Source organism: Puma concolor, chromosome B4 (assembly GCF_028749965.1).
Source record: "Puma concolor isolate L17-30 chromosome B4, mPumCon1.1.hap2, whole genome shotgun sequence".
Taxonomy (NCBI): domain Eukaryota; kingdom Metazoa; phylum Chordata; class Mammalia; order Carnivora; family Felidae; genus Puma; species Puma concolor.
The window spans coordinates 118,580,543-118,604,178 of record NC_141673.1 but is presented as its reverse complement, the minus strand read 5'-3'; the positions used below and the strand labels follow the sequence as shown (position 1 = coordinate 118,604,178).

The 23,636-nt window shown below is 41.5% G+C and overlaps 2 protein-coding genes across 22 annotated transcripts in view; one reads left to right on the top strand and one right to left on the bottom strand.

Moving 5' to 3' along the window:
• The window catches only part of PDSS1 (decaprenyl diphosphate synthase subunit 1), a 43,553-nt gene extending 24,455 nt beyond the window's left edge, over window positions 1-19,098 (top strand). For 3 of the 6 annotated variants that reach the window (XM_086714711.1, XM_025930969.2, XM_086714712.1), the window contains 4 exons: window positions 9,310-9,390; window positions 9,494-9,607; window positions 15,215-15,295; window positions 18,643-19,098. In XM_086714711.1, coding sequence (XP_086570837.1) covers window positions 9,310-9,390; window positions 9,494-9,607; window positions 15,215-15,295; window positions 18,643-18,783 — 417 coding nt within the window. In that variant the 3' untranslated portion in view covers window positions 18,784-19,098. Of the gene's footprint in view, window positions 1-9,309; window positions 9,391-9,493; window positions 9,608-12,173; window positions 12,387-13,983; window positions 14,058-15,214; window positions 15,296-17,566 lie in introns of all 6 variants that reach the window. The other 3 variants (XR_015253974.1, XR_015253973.1, XM_086714710.1) reach the window with 3 other exon arrangements.
• A 1,011-nt stretch (window positions 19,099-20,109) lies between these two features.
• Window positions 20,110-23,636, bottom strand: part of ABI1 (abl interactor 1) — a 145,279-nt gene continuing 141,752 nt past the window's right edge. For all 16 annotated transcript variants that reach the window (XM_086714708.1, XM_025930161.2, XM_025930164.2 and 13 more), the window contains one exon: window positions 20,110-21,041. In XM_086714708.1, the coding sequence (XP_086570834.1) occupies window positions 20,866-21,041 (176 nt within the window). In that variant the 3' untranslated portion in view covers window positions 20,110-20,865. The remainder of the gene's footprint in view (window positions 21,042-23,636) is intronic.

Genomic DNA, 23,636 nt, shown 5'->3' with positions numbered 1-23,636 from the left:
AGGCGATTGAGCATCCAAGTGCGACTCAGGGCATGGTCTCACAGTTCATGAGTTCAAGCCCTGCATTGGGCCTTGCTGCTGTCAGCGCAGAACCCACTTCAGATCCTCTGTCCTCCCCCTCTCTGTCCCTCCCCTGCTCACACTCTCTCAAAAAAAAAGTCAGTATTGTCCTTATACAACATGTGGTATTTGGTTCTAGCCCCTAAATGAGAGCCAGTTCTCTTCATAGGATTACTCATCTAACCATACCTCCGCGTAACCAATGTGGCAGAGATGAAACCTGGCAAGTAGATTGCGATCAAAGCAGCAACAGAGGGAGACCTTCAGGGGACAGATGGACATTGCTGCCATGATGCTCTCTCAACATTCCTGCAGTTAAAGAGCACTTTTCCTCAGGTCTCTTCAGTGAAAAAGGCCCCTTGCCAATAGTGTCTCCATTCTGAAAAGCGTCAAGAAATGGATAATTGTGAATCCTAAAAGAATGCAGACATTTTCTTCCTAAAAACACAAAATTGAAACACTAAGAAATGTGAATTATGTAGAACATGCTGGCCATGACTTCAGCCATTTTTGTCTTTAGTGAAAGAGCCAATATTTTTTGCAAAGAATTGCGTGTGTGGTTTTTTAAAAAGAGAGATGGCTGGGGCATCTGGGTGGCTCAGTTGGTTGAGCATCTGGCCCTTGATTTCAGCTCAGGTTCATGATCTCACAGTTCGTGAGTTTGAGCCCTGCATCAGGCTCTGCGCTGGCAGCATGGAGCCTGCTTAGGATTCTCTCTCTCTGACCCTCCCCAGCTCATGCACTCTCTCACTTTCTCAAATGAATAAATAACATTTTTTTTTAAATAAAAAGAGAGTTGGCTGAAAATATGGTAGATGTTAGAATGCCAAATAAAAGAATCACTCATTTATTTATTTATTATTTTTTTTTTTTCAACGTTTATTTATTTTTGGGACAGAGAGAGACAGAGCATGAACAGGGGAGGGGCAGAGAGAGAGGGAGACACAGAATCGGAAACAGGCTCCAGGCTCCGAGCCATCAGCCCGGAGCCTGACGCGGGGCTCGAACTCCCGGACCGCAAGATCGTGACCTGGCTGAAGTCGGACGCTCAACCGACTGCGCCACCCAGGCGCCCCAAGAATCACTCATTTTAAAAGGGTGCCATAAAGTTGCTACATAAACCCTTCATTGATCATCATACCTTTGATGGTCAAAATCTCCATGAAGATGGAGAGCCAACTTCATAAGGCACACTAGGGCGTTAAGTGAAGCTTGCAGATGATCAAACCCTACGAAGGGCCAAGGACATGGACCCAAGGCACCAAGGAAAGCCTTGATCGTGGTGTGGTCACAATGCTCTGCTTAGGAAGCCAGAGACGTTATAGCACACATATCCATTATAAATTGCACTTCGTTCTTCACAGATTAGCAAGTAAACAGTGGACATGTGTATTAACATGGCTCGACCCTTTTTTAAAATGAAATGCTTCGTGCTGTCCACTAGGAGGCATTCCGGCATCATCCCACAACTACTCACTTTTTATATGATTTATTCCTATACTCCAGAGCTGTTAGAATAATAAGGCAAAATCATAGTGTGAGCGCTCTAAATAAAAGGTTCTATATTTAAGTGCCTATGGGTAGAAATATTCCAGGGGTGTTGCATATTCAAAATGGCTATTTTTATGTACTCCTGGTATTTAAAATGCAAAGACATTTGGGCTCCAAAAGTTCATGCAAAGCAAACCAGAAGTGCTAAAAAGAGGAAATACAGAGAATTTAAACATCAGAATTATTGTGGAATAATTAATAGAATCCTAAGATGTTATGGGAATTTGAAGGAAATTTAGCAGCTTATAATTTATCCTGTTAACTTTAATCACTCATTGTTATTTTTTAGTAGAAATAGTATAAAAACTAAGAGAGGGCTATCTAAGATTGGTGTGTTTTGTTTTGTTTTGTTTTGTTTTGTTTTGTTTTAAATAAGGATTATATTTTCCTTTCTTCCTTTCCTCTCTTGTCCTGTCTTTCTATGTCTGTCTTTCTTGTAGACTCCACGCTTAATGTGGGGCTTGAACTCATGATCAAGGGTCATGATCTAGGCTTTGACCCCTAGATCAAGAGTCCCATGCTCCATTGACTGAACCAGCCAGGACCCCCTCTAGGATTATTTTATGACACTGATTGATAGGAAAATGGAAGTAATATTTTTAAACGAAAGGTTACTTATTTGTGTCCTAGTCATATAGAATACACTCGAGCTTACCAGTGGAGGCCATGATTTGTTCCCCAGAAAAATCTCACGGGAATGAGATCTGAGAGGTCCAGTGGCCCGTCCACTGTTATTCAGTCAGACATGGCTGAGCTGGGATTGGAACCCAGAACTGGGTATGATAATCCTGCATTCGTTTGTTTTTCTTTTCTTTTCTTTTTTTCCAAATTTGTATACTCTCCAGTGCTGCATGAGGCCTGGAATCAATGGGCTGTCTTCCTGTTACTTTATTTCCAAAGCCACAGTATGCTACCACAGGATTCTGTTTTGTGGGTTGTATTTGCAGAACAGTGTCTTTTGGTACAAAATTCTTGTCTACTCTACACATAGACCTTATTCCTATTTTGCCAGCTGTCATAATATTGTAATAAGGAAAGGGGAGGGGCGCCTGGGTGGCTCAGTCGGTTAAGCCTCCGACTTCGGCTCAGGTCATGATCTCACAGTTCGTGAGTTTGAGCCCCGCGTCGGGCTCTGTGCTGACAGCTGAGAGTGGAGCCTGCTTCAGATTCTGTGTCTCCCTCTCTCTGCCCCTCCCCCATGTGTGCTCTGTCTGTGTCTCTCAAAAATGAATAAATGTAAAAAAAAAAAAAAAAATTTATTAAAAAAAAGGGGAAAACTTTTTCTGGTCCAGGATCCAGACCAGGATCTCTTGTTGCATTTAACTGTCATAAGTCTTTGATGTCTCAGTGTGCAACAAGTTCCTCAGTCCATCTTTGCTCTTATATTACCTTGATTTTTTTTTAAGTTTATTTATTTATTTTGAGAGGGAGAGAGAGAAAGAGATAGCTCAAGTGAGCATACGCAGGGGAGGGGCAGAGAGAGGGGGAGAGAATCTCAAGCAGGCTGCACCGTGTCAGCCTAGAGGCCGACACAGTGCTCAATCTCATAAACCACAAGATCATGACCTAAGCTGAGACCAAGAGTTGGACACTTAACTGAGCCACCGAGACGCCCCCATTACCTTGATTTTTTAATGTGTCATTGAGCCTTTCAAGTTGGATCTGTCTGCTGCTTTGCAAACTTAGATACCGGTTATGCATTTTGCACAGGAAAACAACAAAAAGGATGCCACCTGCTCAGTTCGTCACGTCAGGGGCCACGTGACGCCCTTTTGTGCTGTTACTGGTGATGTTCACTTTGATCACTTGATTGCAGTAGTAACTGCCAGGTTACTTCATTTTCAGGTTACTATTTTTCCCTATCTGGGGAGGGATTATGAGATTATGTAAATCTGCTTATCAAACTCTCTCTGGTTTTCGCATCTATTTGTGATTCCTTCCTCAGACACTTATTACCACAATGGCTGCCAAGTCACTGTTTTGTGAATTCTGTCATTCCTTCAACATCTTGCTTCTACCATAGAAGGGTATTTGATTTAAGGACTATCTTATCTCTGTGAACTCTTGGATTCTTATTCTTTTTACTGTTATCTGAATGCTGAATTATCCCATATTTGGCCAGTGGGGAAGGCCTTTTAACCTGGCTTCTGTGTCCTTTTAATCTAACCCCATCATTCTTTTAGCACTTACTTAATTTCTTTATTTTTTAGAGAGATTGCAAGTGGCGGGGGGCGGGGGGGGAGAGAAAATGAATGAGAATCCCAAGCAGGCTCCATTCTCAGTGTGGAGCCAGACACGGGGCTCGAGCCCACAACTTGCAATCGCGACCTGAGCTAAAATCACGAGTCAGACGCTCAACTGACTGAGTTACCCAGGTGCCCCAACACTTCATTAATTTCTGGCAGAAGACGTTCCAGGTTCATCTTGTCCTTCCCAACACTAGGATTCATAATTTCTCCAAAGAGCCCTGTTCTTTTGTTGGAGAATGGTATTTAGAAACCAAGATCTCTCCACTAGGTATCATTGGGCCCTCCAATGATAGTAGACAGAAATAGGAAATTTATATATATATATGGGTATGTTTATGTCTTGATCTTTTTATTTCCCATCTATGTGTATCCAAACAGTGACGTATCATATTGTTGGCTCATTCCACAGAATTCATGATTTATCTAGCATTCTGTCCTTCCATACAGTTGACCTTTGAACAACATAGGTTAGAACAGCACAGATCCTTATATGCGGGTTATCTTTTTTCTTTTTAATAAATACAGTATAGTACTATGAAAGTAGTTTCTCCTAATGATTTTTTAAAGAACATTTTCTATAGCTTTATTGTAAGGATGTAGTATATAATACGTATACAGAGTATGTGTTAATCGGATGTGTCATCAGTGAGGCTTCTGGTCAACAGTGGGCTATTAATAGTTAAGTTTCAGGGGAGTCAAAAATTATATGCAGATTGCCACCTGCACAGGACGTGGAGGGGTGTCAGCACCCCTGACCCCCATGTTGCTCAGAGGTCCACTGTATCTGTAGCTCCTCTCCCCAAGAATGAGAAGCTTGACTCCCATTCTCCACAATATATTTATTTGCTCAGTCCCCTAGAATATACCAGAGGGGTTTAAAAATTGGTAACTCCTATCTCTGTAAAAAATAAAAACCTAGTAGTTCAGTATTTGTTTATAGTTCCTTTTTGTCTTTAGCCTGAGGATAATATAATCAAAAATCTGTGTTCGAAGTTACCTCTTTTCAGTGTGGTTATATTATTATTTGAAATATAAGCTAGATTATTTTTTACTCCATTTTAGAGGTCCCCTCCCATTCTTAACCGATTTTGTTTTTGCAGGGGTTGGAGGCTGTTGGTGTGGTTTTGAGCGTATGAAATGCTAACCTAGCTCCTTAAGTCAGAAGTGTATACAGACTGGTACTTGCCCACCATTCCCATGTGTCCCGTCCCCCTCCTCATCCTTTCCACCCACCCTGTGAGTGACCAGTCTCTTTGCTTCTGCTTCCTCCTTCCTGTGTTTCTTTTTACACAGATGAACAGCCCCACATGCATGTTGTTTCCCCTTCTTTCTTGCAAGGAAAAGTAGGATGCTGTGCTACCTTTTCTGTGTCTGTCTGACCTTTGCACCTTGCTTTCTTCAATTAACAGTGTATCAGGGATATCATCCCATGCTGCTCTGTAGAATCTTCCTCTCATTGTATTGTATTGTATTGTATTGTATTGTATTGTATTGAGAGAGAGAGAGAGAGAGAGGGAGAGAGAATTTTAAGCAGGCTCCACACGCGGCACAGAGCCTGAGGCGGGCTCCATCTCATGACCATAAGATCATGGCCTGAGCCAAAATCAAGAGTTAGACTCTCAACCAGCTGAGCCACCCAGGAGCCCCTCTTCCTCATTTTTTAAACAGCTGCTTCGTATCCTATCGAGTGGATATACCGTGGTTTTCTCAGCCACTCCTATATATGGGTGTTTAGGCTTCTAGTAGTTTACAGTTACAAATAATACTATAGTGCCTAACCTTATGCAAGTATGTTTTTTATTTTTATTTTTTAACGTTTCTTTATTCTTGAGAGAGAGACGAGAGCGCGCGCAAGCCCAAGGGCATGAGTGGGGGAGGTGCAGAGGTGGGGGGAGACACAGAATCTGAAGCAAGCTCCAGGCTCCAAGCTGTCAGCACAGAGCCCAATGCGGGGCTCCAACTCGTGAACTGCGAGATCATGACCTGAGCTGAATTTGGACGCTTAACCAACTGAGCCACTCAGGCGCTCCAGTGTTTATGAATTGTTAGCAGTGTACCTTCTGGGTGTATTTGAAGGTAGTCGTGTGTGTGGTTCTTGCCCCACCATGTTTCCCTCCGTAAGGACTGTACTCTCAGATGTTCTCACCACCAGGGTATGTGAGCTTCTTGCCTGTTTGCCCACAGCCTCGCTCACTGAATGTGTTGTAAGGCTTTTCAGTTTTTGCCAGTTTGATAGATGAGAAAATGTTATTGCAGTGGGGTTTTAATTTGCATTTCTCCCTTCTAAGTGAACTTGAACATTTCAGGTGCTTAAGGGCCATTTTTATATCTTCAGTTTTTGTTATTTGCCAGTGTCTTTTGCCCATCTTCTAACGTGTTTGGTCCCCCCACGCCCCTAGTTTTAAAGAGCTCTTTACAGGGGCGTCTGGGCAGCCCAGTGCGTTGAGCATCCACCTCTTGATTTCTGTTCAGGTCATGATCTCTGCGCTAGCAGCCTGGAGCCTGCTTGGGATTCTCTCTCTCTTCCTCCCTCTCTGCCCCTCCCTCGCTGTCTCTCTCTCTCTCAAAATAAATATACTTTAAAACAAAACAAAAAAGAGCTCTTTATATAGTAAGAATATTAGCACTTTATCTATGATATTATGTTGCATATATTCTCCCCCAGTATTTTTAGTTGGTTTTTGACATGACAACACCCATTTCGATATTTTGTATGTAAGAATGGAGCTCCAATAATCTCCACCATTTTTTTAATAAAGAAGACACGAGGCATCTGTGTGTCTTCAGGATAGATGTCTTAACTTCCTTGGTGACACAGAGATGCTTGATGAACACCAAGTGCTGGTCCCTGCAATGCAGCCTGTGCTCCCCAGCCTCTCTGAGACCAGGCTCATGAGAACGTTCTGAGACCTTCCTCCTCTTCCCCCAGAAGAGCCACACGCGTACAGCAGGACCTGCTGTGGGCCTGCTTCCAACAGAAAGGTTAGCCAGGCTCCACTTTCTTTTCCCCTGTCATTCCTCATCCTCCACCCACATCTGGAAAGCTAAGAGGCACCTCTCCCCTGACGCTGAGCACAAGAAGCGCTTGTGTCCTGTCCGCACACCTCCTCTGTGCTTTTTGTGTTGCACGGCTTGTGACTTCTCCACCTGCACGGGGCGGATCCAGGCGATCCTTACCCAGCGTGGGGGGGCGGGATTCTCTGGGCACTGAGGAACGGTCTTTGCACCCCAGGCGTGGAAATCTGGGCAGAAATGTCCCTTCCCCGCCTATGAAGCGGAAGCTGCCCACTAAGTATCACTCGTTTCTGTGGTAGCATGTGAGCTGTGGGCGGTGCGCCCAGACCACACAGCTTTCTGCTTCCTCGGGCACATGATTTGACTTCTTTGGGCTTCTGTTTTGCGCCCCTTGGAAGCAGTGTAATAAAGTGATTAAGAGAATGGTCTCTGGAGTCCGACTCTTGGGTTCAAATTCTCATTCCACCGTTTCCCAGCCCTGTAACATCTGGTGCTCTCTGTGCCTCCAGGCCTGGCCCGTAAGTGAGTTAATACACGAGAAATCTCAGAATAGCTCCTGGCATATGATGAGGGCTTGGTAATTGTTCGCTCTTATCATCATCAACCACAAAAGAAATGCTTCTGGGACACTGTGCAGCTTAACTAAGATAATGTAAAGTGCTCATCATATGTACTCCATAAATTTTAATCCAGTGAGTTTAGAAATAGAAGAGAGTTTTTAAATATCTCTTACTTTTCAGGAAGAAAGCTGGCATTTCTGTGCTGTTTTGTGTTGAAGTAACAGCATGAACAGGCTCGCTCTCTGAGTTATTTCTGCCTGGAAAGGGGGTGTCATTGTGTTCTGAGCTCAGCACATCCTCGGCTGCCCAGATCTTACCACACTTACTCTTTCGGCCAAGTTGATGGCTATCTTGACTCTTGTCAAAATTTCTAAATCGTCTCCCAGCTGGTGTCATGGATTCTTTAGTTTGGTTGAAAAGAGGAATCTCTTCCTGTACGTGGATCCGTGCCTGTCAGTGGTCAGGTCTGTGCCGTTGAAAGCGGTTGTGAGTTTGTTATTCATTCAAGTGGCCACCTGACCTTTCGTGACAGGCAAATTTGTATCAAGGACCTGCAGCCAAACATTAACGCGGTCACAGACTTCATTAAGTCATCAAAAACATTCTCAGGGCTAAGAGAATGTTGCCCAGATTGTATGATCTGGCTTTAATTAGCCTCGGAGCATGGACACTACCCAGCTCCTGTTCCTGCACCTAGGAGAAGGGGAGGAGGAGGATAATTAACAACAACAGCAAACATCTAGTGTTATGGCCAGATGCCCAGCACTCTGCTGAGGTTTAAAAGCAGCATCGCGTGTGTTCCTCACAGCAGCCCTATGAGCTAAGTGCTTTTGATCCTGCGTTTTACAGATGAGGAAACTGAAGCCCAGAAATACCAAGTAATACGCTAAGCTCACGTGGTAATACGTGGCGTATTTACACGCCCCTGGCAGGCTAACCGCAGAGTCTGCACCACTGGGCTACACAGATGCCTGAGCAAAGAGGGTGCCGACCAGAGGGTCACGAAGGACAGGATCCTTCATCATCAGTGACCCACCTCGGGAAGGAGACCGCACCTCGTCTGCCTTTCTCATGGAGTCAGCGTAGACATTTCCTCTCCGGTGGAGTAGACCTCATTCCTGTTCCCTCCTTTCGGTTTTTACCCAGTCTTTGTTTTCTGGAAATGTGGCAGGGTCTGCTTAGCAGAGCAGTGGGAAAGGCACTCAAGTGCCGGAGCCAGCTAGTTTTTTTTTGAGTTTTAAAAAGTGCTTAGAAGTCTTACTTCTCCTCCACTGAAAAAGAAAGGGAAAAAAAAGTTTCCATGTAGTTAATTACTTCTTGCAAGAGAAATACAGGAGCAGTAGGACCATGAAGACCCTTGAGAATGAGAAAACAGGATGTCAGAAGCGCGAGGTCTGAGGCTGTTTCACACATGTGAGGAAATAGCTGCATTTGAGAAATAAGTGAAATCACCAAAAATTTAGTATTAAAAGAAACTACAAATGAGGAAATACATATATAGCAACATCATGTGTGATTAGATCAGACTAGCTAGCCCTAAAATAAGGTCTACATCAATAGAAAAATAAAAATAAAGCCAACATTTAGGCCAGGTTTAGCACCGAGTGCCGGAAGCAGTGGGAAAGATGACTTATCCTGGGAAAGGGGTGGAAGGTGGTTTCCTTAAAATTTGAAAAAACCGTCTGAAGCTGACATCCTTTTATTAAAAGCACCAGTATCGTATGCATGTTTGATCTCCCTCTGCTGCAGTATCTCCTGACCAGCCTCACTGCCTCTCATTTGAGGGACCGGATGGATGCATCTGTGCACACAGACTGGGGCTGCCCGGCTCGGGCCTGCCAGCAGCTTATTTCAGAATTCTCTCTCTGCTTCAGGTCTCTGTCCTCGGATGCCCTGATCCAGCGGTGCATGAGATTGCCTATCAATACGGGAAAAACGTGGGAATAGCCTTTCAGGTTGGTCTGCTGCTTTTTAAGAACGTGGCCTGTTGGCACAGCGGGAGGGGCAGCCGCGATGCGGGATGTGGTGCTCTAGATGCCCCTCTTTCCCTTCCGCCAGCTAATAGACGACGTGTTGGACTTCACCTCGTGTTCTGACCGGATGGGCAAACCAACGTCGGCAGATCTGAAGCTTGGGTTAGCCACCGGCCCTGTCCTGTTCGCTTGCCAACAGGTAGGTTTTCCAAACTCCCTTGGACACACTGCTTTGTCTGCTCCAGGCACAGCTGATGGGAAGGTATGGGGTAAGCATTTAGGTAAGCTGATAGGGGAGATATGGGAAAGCATTCAGGTAAGAGACCTGGACCTAGATTTGATCCTGGCCCTGGGGCTGAGATGTTGGGACCAGCCATTTTACTTCTAAGCTTTATCTGTGAATAAAACTTGAAACGGAAGAGATTACAACTTTCCCCTCAGGGTCGTACTGAAGATTAACTGAGAAAATGCTCGGAAGTACCTCGTAAATTAAATGCTGTATGTGTTTAAGGTAGCATTACGATTATTTCCATATATTTTAGGCACTGACAAGGTGAATGGTTTCCGCATCTTGATTATAGGACTGGATTTGGGATGTGCCTCAGAGCCCCTTAAAAAGGCACTGGAAGGGCCTCCCAGCATAAGAAATTCTGCAGTTCTAGAAGTTTAATGAGAATGTTTGCTGCTCTCAGAGGGCCTTGGCCATTGCCTCAAAATGTCAAGAACATTTACAAGGACAACTAGAACCACATAGTTCTTTCTTTCTCCAGATTGAGGGACTGTCAATTAAGGAAGTAAGTAAAAGCTGCCTTCATATTCTCCTTCACGTGGATGAAAAAGCTTAGGAAGCTTCAGAGATGCTGCAGGGACTGGCGAGGCAGACATTTATTTCCAGAGCCTGCTCTGGAGGCCGGCCACATGGCTGTGGCTGGGCCAAGTGTGGTTTGAAGTGAGTGGGACATTGGCTGGCATTTGGACATCTTTTTAATAGATTGTAACTTTGCAGCATATTTAGTCCGGTATTTAGCAAAGCAGTAACATGTTCATCACCAGTCCATGAAATGAAGAATTATTAGTTCTTTGGTCTAAAATTTTAGTAACTTTTAGTTTTTGAGAGATTTGCCTGTATTCTTTCTCACAATTTACAGAGATAAACTATGTCTTCCGTAGAACTCAGGGATTCTGTTTTGACATTATTGAAACCAGTGACCTTGCTTTTGATCAATTTCCCACCCAGGGAAGGAGAGATCATCTTTTGTCCACTGTCTAGCAGAGCCATAACCAGGGTAATTCTCCTTTAGGGGAATCTAGCAGCTGGCGGGGGTGAAGGGGCGGGGTGGACCAGGCGATCTTGGCCAACGCTAGTGGACATCAGTCAACTGAGGAATGAAGTACCCACTCACCCACCCAAAAGGAGATGTTGAAGCCCTTTGTGGAAATAGCAGTCCTCACTACCAGGCTCTGTCCTCTCAGAATTTTGAGGCAGAGGTGAGAAGAGAACGACGTGTTATAGATGGGTTCTTTCTCCTCATGAGACTAACTTGCCAGCCCAAAACTCAATAATATTAATACATGTGCTAAGTTCCGACAAAATTTATAAAATCCTCTTGTATACATTAACGCATGAGCAAGGAACATTTTCTTTTTTACTATTAACCCACAAAACGGAGGATTCATAAACCATGTAAACGTAAAGGCATGCCTGAGGCCAGAAAGATCAGTCACTGGCTGCTGTCCGTACAGACTCCAAACGTTAGTCTATTCAGACGCTGGTTAGTAAATGTTGAGTCAGGAACAGGAGGAATGGAGGGAATGGAGGCTGCCAGCTCAGTGAGGATTCTTTCAGTGAGGCCCTGAGGTTATCAAGATGACTAAGGAACAAGCCTTTTCCTAAAGAAGCTTGTAGTCTACTAAAAAGCTTGGTGTGCCGTACTTTTAGAAATCTTAACAATGACAAATAATTGTCATGAGCCCCAGGACACTAACAGCTGACTCCGCTGAACCTTTTAAGATGATGGATGGAGAATGGATGCCTCTTCTGATTGTTTCACTATGAACCTATTTCAACAGAAACTAATTAACTTTCTTCTACACAAAGGAGTTGTGAATTGTTCTCCTTTCAGATACACTGGGACAAAGTTGGGGAAAAATGGATCATTCCTGCATCACCCCAACCTATATGTGGTCAGTAATACATAAGAGATTTAAAAATACTGGTTTAAAAAAGGGGGGCGGGGGCAAGGAAAAGGAATACACAGAAGCTTACCGCGTCCTTAACCACAGTGCTACGGGTGTCTCACTGGGAAATGCAGCGTCACGAGGTACCCATTCACCCTCACCAGACAGTGCTGTTCCCATCTGCCCACAAGGCAGTAGGAAAAGGGAGTTAAAAGGCACATGGCCGCCTAGAAAGGGGAACAGAGTGAGGCCAAGAGGGAAGTGACTCTGGAAAGAACCTGCTTCCTAAGTAGATCAGCTGTTTCTGTCCTGTGGCTTATCGGCAAAAGTTAGTACAAAAAAGCGTTGTCGTTTTAAAAGAAAATATCAGGTTTAGTCTCCACTACAGATTATATCAGCAAAAAAGGGGTTCTTGGCCAGAAATGTGTCAGATATTTATGGGGCTCAAAGTGATTTAGGGTAAAACAAGTTCCAAAATAACAGAAGACTGTGCAGTATCTTCATTTAATGAAAATGCATTGTTTTTGTGGTCTGCAAAGGATTCTTTCATACGTTACCTCTAATCTCACAACTCCTCTTTGTGGTAGGTATTATGCCCATTCTACAAATAAGAAAGTGATGTGCAAACTTGGCCAAAATTAAACATCTGGTAAATGGCACAGCAGACAATTAGACGCCAACTCCTCTCAGACCAGTGTTCCTATCACTACCCAATGTATTACCAGTGCCAGTGCTGATGCTGATGCAAGCTGGCGCCTGCGGAGCTTGTCCGATCCCCAGTGGGGCTTCCCGCAGAGCAGGTAACTGGAGTTCTCTGCACTGGTGATGCTCAACGAAGAGCTTCTGTGTCGGCTTCCATGATTTGTCGTTAACCTAACCCATTTAGTGGACTCGTTGTGAGATGTTTGTAATCTTTTCCACAGGTAGGGGAATTTTGTTTGCCAATTAATTAGCCCTTGCATTTTTCCATTTGCGAACACTGAGTCTCCACCAAGACAAACAAGCTTGGGAAGCCATTTTTCCTTTTTAACTTCACACAGCGGGTTGTCTTGTAATTGGAATTTGTTGGACCCAGCAACTTAGCAGAAACTCCCTCTCTTTGGAATTCACTATTTTTGACATCTCCTGAAGGTTTCTTGATAACCTTGGTACAGGGGATTTAAGGAAAGTTTCGGCATTTCTGAGAGGTCCCCATGATGACAGTGTCCTTCCATGTATACGTGTATACGTATTTTCTGTAAGAACAAAAACATCATGTTGAATCTTTAAAAAGTATAGAAGTTGGATTTTGAAATCTTCAGAAACAAAATGGAAGTGGTTTTTGGTGGTGTGTGTGTGTGTGTGTGTGTGTGTGTGTGTGTGTGAGAGAGAGAGAGAGAGAGAGAGAGAGAGAGAGAGAGAATGAGAATTACATTAGTTCTCAAATAAAGCTCTTTTCCTTTCTTCTGTTTCCCTTATTTGATAAGTCACCAGACCTAAATGTCAGCCTGTAGCTGTACTTCCAACTGCTGTCACCATCCCCAGCCTCTGCACCAGCTGCACAGGCTTCTGTTGGTGTTGTGACTAGCTGGTCCCTTAAGAGTTAGACAGGTTTCGTCTGAGCAAGCTCACTACATTTATCGATCACCTTCGTAGTTTGGTTTATGGACATATTTCACGGAATAGGAGTTGTCATACTCTTAAAAGGTTTTCCCCTTAAAACAGCCTGGACAAACAAAAATTTTCTTATTGCTCACTAAATCTGCAAGCAGGCAACTGTGGTTCCTGTTAGGTTTCTCATTTCTCCACCTACACAGTAAGGGGACAGGGCAGTGCCTAGGGAAGAGTTTGGTATTTGCATATTAAAATTGTACACACTACTTGTTTAAAGGAAGGATGTAATCACACTCCATGCAAATATTTTCTTCAAACTTTGCTTTCTCGATGTTTTTTATAGTAAAAGGAATCAGAGAAGCCACCCAAGCAGCACATTTTACCATATTTGTTGGTGTTGCAGGAAAAGCTCATATACCATAAACAAGGTAATTTACCAGATGCCCAGGACAATATCATTATCAGCTTTGGGGGCATAGCCTTCCAGAAATCAGTTTTAGAGTGTGGTATTAAGACAAATGCCTATTTAATTTTGCTTTTTACCACTAAAATTGACTGATCTGAGCTTTCCTGATTTTGTTTCATGTAAAATTTATTCTTTTAAAAGGTCACTAACTGAAACAAATTACTGGTTTTAAGTGCTAACTAGTTGCTGGCCTTTACATTTTCTAAGCATGTGAGCAACCTCTACGTGTTTAGAACTTTGTTCTGACACATACTTGACTCTGAAAGGAACATTCTTAATTCTTCCTCTGTCATCATCCGGTTGAGGTTTTTCTATGTGTGCCCTATTTTTTCTTCTAGGATTACTAATACCGTGGTGGTGGTTACAGGACAACAACTTCAGGCTCACTGCCAGGGAAAAACTGGCAACTGCTGTAAGCACTGATGTGTCCAAAACTAAATATATCTTCCCTCTTATTTCATGGAACCAGAAGCTATTAGAGCTAATGGATTTTAGCTCCCATAGTTGAACTCCCTCGGGACACTGAGGAGGAGGCCAGGACACACAGGTTGAAGCCCACTCAGCTATGTCAGCACCAGAACTAGAGCTTCCCATCTAGAAGATGCAGTGACTCAGAGCCCTAACTTCCTGATTTTGTTAATGGTGGTAATTCTCCTGAATTATTGCTAAGTAATACAGAATATAGATTTTTATCTTCAATGTATGCATTTTCTTTTTTTCTCTTAGTGCCACAGTTTAACTTTGGTCTTCTTTATAATCAACTACAGCAACCTGTCTCTACCTGTCTCCTGTAACTCAGTGGTTCTCAACCTTGGCTGCACATTAAAAACACCTGGCGAACTTTTCAAATCCTGATGCCCAGGACAGACCCCCACCCAATACAATCACAGTCTTTGGGAGCAGATCCAAGCAGCCATAAACTTCCCATGTGACTCCAGGGCGCAGTCAACGTTGAGCATCCGTTGCTCTGTTCCACTCGAGCTGCTAAGGCAGGGCTCTGCTCAGATCCTTCGGTAGCTTTCAGTGTCACTCAGTTTAGCACTAAAAGTAGAATGCCTAATTCCCAGCCTCATCCTAAGCGAGTGTTTTTCAAAATGTTAGCAGAGACCAGCAAAACCCACATCATCTGGAACCTGTTAGAAATGCGTGCCTGGGTCCCAACCCTATTGAGTGGCAAACTTTGAGGGAGTGGTCCAACAGGCCTCTGATGATTATGGTTCAATCTAAAGTTTGAGGACCAGAAGAGCAGCCAATAAGGAGATGTTAGGGATGTACTTTGTTCCCTCACTCTCTTTTACTCAGTGTTGGGCCCAAGGATAGAATAGAAAGAACCCCAGAATGAACAAACATCAACAGCTGCCTCTCCTGAGCATCAGCCAGTCCCTGGGCTTGGAAATGGGTGTCTCTCTTAGCTCTGCTGCTTTAATTGCTACAATTTACTGGCCCCCTCATCCAACATCATCTAAACATGTAACCACCTTTTTGTTTTTTCCTATTGTTACAAACTTAAGTGGTAGAACATTTGATTCTCACAAAAGCAGTAAATAGATTTTCTTTCTTTATGATTAGTTCCCAGAAATGAATGCTATGATAATGAGACGGTTCAGTTTACCAGGAGATGTGGACAGAGCTCAACAATACGTATTACAGGTAAGATTATCTTACAAAGATTATTTTACAACATGGCAAAGTTCTTTAGCCAAATAATGTAATAAATTTTAGATGCAAAACCAAGTGTGTTCAGTTGTTGATTTGGCAAAAACAGAGAAACTTGTATAATTCTTTTTCCTTCTAGAAGTCTTTCTGAAGACTAATTTAATTGGCGTTGGGTAAGGCTTGGATATTAGGATTTCACTAGTTTGAAACCAGCCTTCCCCAAATCCACTGGTAGCACTGCTGTTTTCCCTGTCACCCAGCTGTGCCTCCTGGTGTAAGCTCTTGTCTCGGCCACAGCCAGGTTGTCGGGCTCTTGCAGTTGCCTACCCAGCATGGTCTCTCCTCGTCCCTCTTACAACTGTGATCAATGGTAACTTAAAAAAAAAAAAAACAAAAAACCTACACAGGCAGACTGTTTAACCTTCAGGGTCTGTGAGCTTATTTCACATCTAGTGCCGCATATCCTCAACTTTTCTGTAGAAGCCAGATCTTTTTACATACTTAGTTTCGATAACTGTATTTTGAGAATGACCTATTTCCAAATTCCAAATCCAGAGTCATTTGGGGCCAACAGATCAATGAATGAGACGAGCAAGCTATTTTTAGTGAGCCAGTGTGTGGTCTGAGATCTGTGATTAGTGCAGTACTTGAAAGACTTCCAAATAATAACTTTTAAGATTTCCAAAAAGCAAGGCCCCTCTCAAGGATAGATTTCTCTTAACTCTCTAAACTGTTAAGCATCATAATTTGCTACCACCTTTGTGGAGGGTAGTTTGGCAGTACTGCTAAAAAACTTAGTGTGAGAAGGGGCTTTAGCTAATAAAGAAGTCGATGTGCCTGGGAGAGGTTCTGGTGTCAGAATAGTACCACCAACCACTGAAGTGAAAAGTGGGACTGAAGAGGGAAAATGAATTGTTGCTCTTAGCAAAACCATGAAGTTCCAACGAGCCCAGGCAGAAATGCATTTAGAAAAGTACAAGAGGGGCGCCTGGGTGGCGCAGTCGGTTAAGCGTCCGACTTCAGCCAGGTCACGATCTCGCGCTCCGTGAGTTCGAGCCCCGCATCGGGCTCTGGGCTGATGGCTCAGAGCCTGGAGCCTGTTTCCGATTCTGTGTCTCCCTCTCTCTCTGCCCCTCCCCCGTTCATGCTCTGTCTCTCTCTGTCCCAAAAATAAAAAAAAAAAATAAAAAAAAATAAAAAAAAAAAAAAAGAAAAGTACAAGAATGTTCACTTAACAAATTCTCCAAAGACCTCTGAATTCTAACTCCTTTCACCCTGAGCTCCTAGTCCCTGTTTCTTCATGAAAGATGGACAAGTAGGACTTACTTGGTAGGATTACTAAATAGTTGAGTAATGCTTGCTGAGACCAAGATGGACAGAAACAGAGAAAAATATCAGTAGGGGGGGTTGAAAAATACTGTATCCATAAAACAAGAACAGGATATTAAAAAAAAAAAAAAAAAGAACAAGCTCTAAGAAAGTTTGATTGTGAAAAACTCCAAAGAAGGGTTAGAACGTGAAATTGAGCAGATCTTCAAAAACGTAAACAGCAAGGGAAGAAAATGAGCTTTTAGAGGATCAATGAAGTAACATATTTCAGGAAGAGAAAAAAAAACAAAATCAAAGAAAAGAGTGGCCCCTACAAAAGGAGAAGAGACCAAAACTGGCTCAGTGTATTGCAAAACCACTACATGATAGAAGGCAGAAAGCAAGGCCTTCCAAATGACAAAGAAACTTTTTTTAAGGTTATTTTTATTTTTGAGCGAGAGCAAGCATGAGCAGGAGAGGAAGAGAGGGGATCCCAAACAGGCTCTGCACTGGCAGCACAAAGCCCAACGAGGGGCTCAAACTCACAAACCACAAGATCATGACCTGAACCTAGACGGAGTCAGACACTTGACCAACTGAGCCACTCAGGCACCCTGATGAGGAAACATTTCAAAACAAGAGTTTTCTATCCAAACCATCCATTAAATGTGAAGGCAGAAGTCATCACTCAAAAACTATAAAGTTGAGGCGCCTGGGTAGCTCATTCGGGTAAGCGTCCGACTTTGGCTCAGGTCATAATCACAGTTCATGGGTTTGAGCCCTGCATCCAGCTCCATGACGTCCGCGCAGAGCCTGCTTGGGATTCTCTCTCTCTCTCTCTCTCTCTCTCACCCTCCCTCACTCGTGTATTTCCTTTCTTTTTCAAAATAAACTTAAAAAAACTATAAGGTTGACTTTCAGTACCCATTCTCTGAGTTATCTCTGGATGTATTTCAGGAACAACATGGAAACATCAGGAAAGAGAAAGATGCAGGCACTCAAACCAGTGGAATGAACTACAGTTTGATGAAGACAACTGTCTGTTAGAGCTAAGGCAGTCCGTCTAAACAATGAACAGAATGATGAAGGCAGTGGAAAGATTGGGGATCAGGAGTTTTTTCCCAAAGAGGAAGAAAAGGAAGCATTTACATTCATAAGTGGGCTCCTGTACACTAAGGCAGGGCAAACTGAAACATGTCCTGTTTTGTGTCAGTTGGTAAAGTACAGAAAATCAGAACCTTTCAGACCAATGTTACTAATATTCTATTCTGAATAGGGGCCTTGTGAGCTTGGAACCATGGAGAGGGAGATGAAATTATAGTACATGACTTGATTCTGCAGTAAATGTATTTTTACATTACGGAAATAGTATTTTATTAGTGTTCAGCTTTTAGAACCAACATAAAAACATGGTTAGAGAGAATGCAAATCTCTATAGTGTAAATGTATAAAGAATAGGAGCACTTGATAGGATAGGATATCCTGGAGATAAAGTGAAAAGTTGATGCTACATGATGACAAAAGTAATTAAGAAAAGATGGCAATAGAATTATCAAAATAAGAGGCCTAGGGTGGGTGGGCTAAATCCTCCTCCTCAGCAGGAAGGCAATAGCTAGTAACTAAAGTTGCTAATTAAGACCTCAAAACCAACAGATGACTGTGCCTTTGGAGGGAGGAAAGTATTGATTTTCATCATAAGGGCTCGGTACTTTTGTTATATATTGTGTTTTAACGTTAGATTCTTTTCACTTAAAAATTGATACTGTATACATGTAGAACTTTTTAAAAACTAATACTTAAAAACTAGGGAAAGGCGATGGCTATTTGAGATGAGTTTGCTGCTTTGTTAGCCTCAGTCTGAGAAAAGTGCCTAAAGCAGCTAAACCGAGGAGTTGGAGGACACTTGAAACATAGTTTGGCTGTTGATCAACCTGATCTCAAAAGTACATCTTAATTCTCTACTATAGCAGGGAATTCGGAGCTGATCCAGTGAGTGATGCATCTGTTCTCTTGTTCTGTACCCGCCCCCGCAGAGTGACGGTGTGCAACAGACAACCTACCTCGCCCAGCGGTACTGCCACGAAGCAGTGAGAGAGATCAGTAAACTTCGACCGTCCCCTGAAAGAGACGCCCTCATACAGCTTTCAGAAATTGTACTCACGAGGGATAAATGACAACTCTTTCTGTTATTTCTGGCAGCTATTTTACCAGACTGTGCCTAAGGAATTTTGTGAAATACACTTTGCTTCACGTGCAGATAACCAAAAATCATTTAAAGAAAATCATTTCAACCTTATTGATGGGCAATTTTTTTATTGGCAAAGTTTTTCAGAAAACTTTTTAAATGTAATTAAACCATCCGAATCTGTCACTCTAGTCCTGTAAATCCTAATAGAGGTATCTTGATGGTTATATGTGGTATTGTTTACACTGTTAAGATCCACATGTAAAGCCATTACACAAATAAATAATCAATGTTAAAATTCAAATGGTTTATCTTGTTTCACCATAGGAGTCAAGGTCACAAAGTTGTGAAGTCTACATCTCAATCCACATTAGTTAAGATTTTAACAGTATCCAAAATTCATATGAGAATGGTTTATTATAAAAGACTGTACATAAAATTTAGACAACAGGTTATATACAAAATTAAGAGAACATTCCACTTGAAAAAATGAAAAAGGTGGCTAGCTGATCACTAGTGATACTGAAATCATGTTTAAAATTAACAAAGGCAAATCATATACAACAGTCACATTGATTTGGTAGCAATAATGGCCTTTAATTTTCAGAAATAAATGTTTTGCACTAGTCTTACCATTTACTATGCTGTTACAAGTCTGTAACGCCCAGTACATAACTGCAATTTGAAATCCAAACAAAGCCTCAATACACAGAAACCCACACTTGAGTGCTCTACTTTAATATCCTAGGCAATACAGAATTACACACAAGATAAGAAAAAACATCCCACCAACCTTCCCTTAAATTAAGAGGAGACACACAAAGTGCATGTGTTGCATTTTAGTTATTTCAAAAGACAATATAAATCTGTTGGTCAGGTATAGATCCCTGTTCACTGATTAATACATGATCCACCGTTTCTTGAATTATTTTCCTTTTAAAACCGTTTTATGTTGCTAGTGCCAGGTAATGGATTAATAGTGCCTATTGAAAAGTCCATTGCACCCACTTCTACAAAAACAATACGTAAACGAGACTTACAGTTTCCTTTTATTGAACCACTATACAACAGCCCACTGGAAAACAAGGACATAAGAGCAGTCCCTAAGAATTTGACTTAACAGAATGTGCACACTTTGACACATTTTCTTAGCTTTGAAAAAATTACGTTAGAAAAGGAATTCAGTAGATTGACTTGTAAATACCCATCTCAGATTTTAAATCTGCAAAAATCCATCACTGCCGTTGGGACAGGTTGAGATAAGGCTAGTATTTTTTTTTTTTTCAGTTACTATATTGAGAAAATAGAACCATAATTCTGCAATAAATCAGTATACTTTATTTATTTATTTATTCATTTTAAAAGCAAACCAGTGAAGGAAAGGACAAAAACCTTTGGTTCACTTATTTATGAATGGAAAAAATTTATAATGCAAATTCACTCATTAAAAAACTTAGGTACAAATTACAACATTACAGATAACCCTTTGTTTTGTTTCACATGGAGACCTTAGAGACTCAATTCGTTTCAAGAGACCTAAGTACGAGTACTCCAAGTAAATGTTACACAAATTGGAAGCATCTTGGATTTTTTAAGTATATTTCAATACATAAATTTGTATGCATGCTTTAAACAAATATATTTCAAGAATGAGAAAGTCTAAACAAAAAGTATGACCAGCACCAGGATTGAAGTTTTCTGATTTTAATATTAGTCTGACATAGCGTTAGTAACCATGCTGCACGGAAACATGTAATGGTACAGTCTGAATCATGATTTGTTAAATATTCTACCCCACACCCCCAGAATACTTAGGCTGGTCATAAAGTTAACTGTGTAAGTAAGTACATAAGCATAATCAGGTATGGACAGCCTCCTGTATTAATTGCTGTTTAGCAATACACAAACTGCCTCAAAGACTTATGCTTACAGGTAGACATTCAATTATACCAATAAAACAGCATGTCCTGAAAATATGGGCACGTTTGAAAACATTTTAAGACAATTCTGTTAACCATAATAGTCCCACAGTATGACTGAATAATAAGAACCTACTTTAAAAGCAAAAAATTTAATCAGCATAGTGCATGATTGATTCAACATAGTTCCCAGGAAACAGACCAGTCACTCGATTGCAGACTCCTTCATACCAGCCATCGTCATTCTTCTTTATTACATAAATGATTGCACCCTCCATAAATGATAGCTCATCATCCTTGTCTTTCGTATAATCATATATTGCCACAACTATGGAAAAAAGAGTTGAAATACCATGTAAGTGCACCATTTCCAGCATTAACTGAATTTTAAAATGTAATGCCAACTAAACCTATAGCATAGCAAAAACCAACCATTTGTATGAAAATTGTGAATTCTTACATTAATAAATACAGGTAAGTCAGTGCCTAAATCACTGGCTTGGTCTTAGGATAAAACTGACAATTTGACTAGCTAGAAATCAATAGTTTCAACCAATCCATCCAGGAAAGATCTTCCTATTTTAGTATTGGATGTTTCATTTGTACAAATATCTACTAAGTGCCAGCCACCGCAAAGCAACATTTCCCCAAAGTACTGGGCAAAGCTACAGAGTCAATCAGTAAATCAGGTAACAACCCAAGCTATCTAATTTGAAAATACACATCTCCTGGGAGGTAAATCTCATCCTACTCACCCACAGAAAATATACATGTAATTTACGGGGCTAGCCCTAGATTTAAAAAAAAGAAAGAAAAAACAACTTACACATTTTAAAGGTCAACAGGGTTTTTAACTTTTTTTTTTTTTTTTTAAGTTTATTTATTTTTCAGAGACTGAGTATGAGCGGGGGGTAGAGTGAGAGGGAGACAGAACCTGAAACTGGCTCCAGGCTCTGAGCTGTCAGCAGAGCCCAATGTGGGGTTCAAACCCACAAACCACGAGATCATGACTTGGGCCGAAGTCAGACGCTTAATCATCTGAGCCACCCAGGTGCCCCAACAGGATGGGGGTTTTTTTGTTGTTGTTTAAGTGGTAAATAGGTGAGAAAAGACCCATTAATTAAGACTTAGAGAACTGTAGGGGCGCCTGGGTGGCTCACTCAGTTAAGCGGCCGACTTCAGCTCAGGTCACAATCTCGCGATCTATGGGTTCGAGTCCCACATGGGGCTCTGCGCTGACGCCCAGAGCCTGGAGCCTGCTTCAGATTCTGTGTCTCCCTCTCTCTCTGTCCCTCCCCCACTTGCACTCTCTCAAAAATGAATAAACGTTAAAAAATAAAAAAAATTAAAAAAAAGACTTTGAGAACTGTTTGCAATTCTGTGGTATTTGATTATTTTAAGTTCAAATATTCATTTCCTTTTTAACAGTACTATGGAAAGGACAGTCACCAAAAAAAATCACAAGTTTTCCAAACAACTGGTTTATGAATTTTATTGTTCCTTCATTCTGCCTTTATAGCCTGATAGTTCTGAAATTACATGCAATTTTCTAGTGTATGTGAAATGGTATGTCATATTTTCATTGATTACCTCATGTTATCTTTTTCTTAAAACAGTTCTTAAGATACTTAAGATATTCTGGAACTCACTTTTCCCCTAAGAAAGATAGCTTCTCCTCATAATTATTCTAAATTAGTGAATTATAATAAAGAACAGACCTGAAGCACTGATCCATAGCACCATTTACTAAATTAAAACAGGCAACCTTTTTTTTCCCTTTACAAAACTGTATTAAGTAAACTCAACAAGTCCATTTGTCTCCATTTTAATCCTGCAGCAGATCAGTACTGTGATTACAAGCTCACCAACCTATCCAACATACAGAATAAATTATTATCCTGGTATTGTTTTTGGCTAAATAACCACTCAAGAAAATGAGTGATTACTAGAAAACCATTAGTAAGGAAAACACTGTAATATTTTAAATAGCCAACGTAATACTTACTAATGTGTCAATTATTTATTATTTATTAGCGTTGGTAACACTAATTTCTCTGTACTGAGAGTAAAAATGGGTTAGTTTGTGTAGTGCAGATGACTTTTGAACTGATCGTGACAAAAGCCTCATATCCTCAAAGTTATTCAGAATTTTTAGTTCCACTTAGACAAACAGCTGATAAGAGTACTGAATCAAATTAATTGTTTCTATTTTCCAAGTCCTTTTGTAAATCAATCCTGATCACAGCCAACCTCCCCTCCTTCCAATGCCTATACTCTCATATAATAAGGCTTACTACTAAGAATTTTATCATGAAAATTCAATGTCCATTCCACTCTCCAGAATCTGATTCATATAAATAGCTAAACTCCCCCTTCTTCTGTATGTACTGTCAGATTTTTTTGAAACTCAAAGTCTAATACTCTAATCCTACATGACAAAAATTTGAAGACAGCTATCTAGTTCCTCTGCCACCCTTTCCTCAACTTAGAAATACTGCTTTCAACTGTTTCACGCTATAGGTACACTTCCCAGATATTTTGCCTCCTGAATATTCTCCTCTTGAAGGCATTCCTGTCTGCAGGATCTTAAAGTGTGACACTCAAAACTGAACATAATGCTAGCATAATATAAATGGATATGATAAGAATGGCACACAGTAGGTTAAAGTTCAGCTAATGTACCCTAAGAATTTGGCTTTTAGATTCTAAACAGTCATAACATACTATCAATACATTCAACTAAAATCCTATTAAACCAGGCCTTATTCATTATAAAAGTAACTATTTAAAAAGACTTTAAATAGAGGGGTGCCTGGGTGGCTCAGTCAGTTAAGCACCCAACTCTTGATTTCGGCTCAGGTCATGACCTCGTGGTTCATGGGACTGAGCTCCACATCGGGGTCCATGCTGACAGCATGAAGCC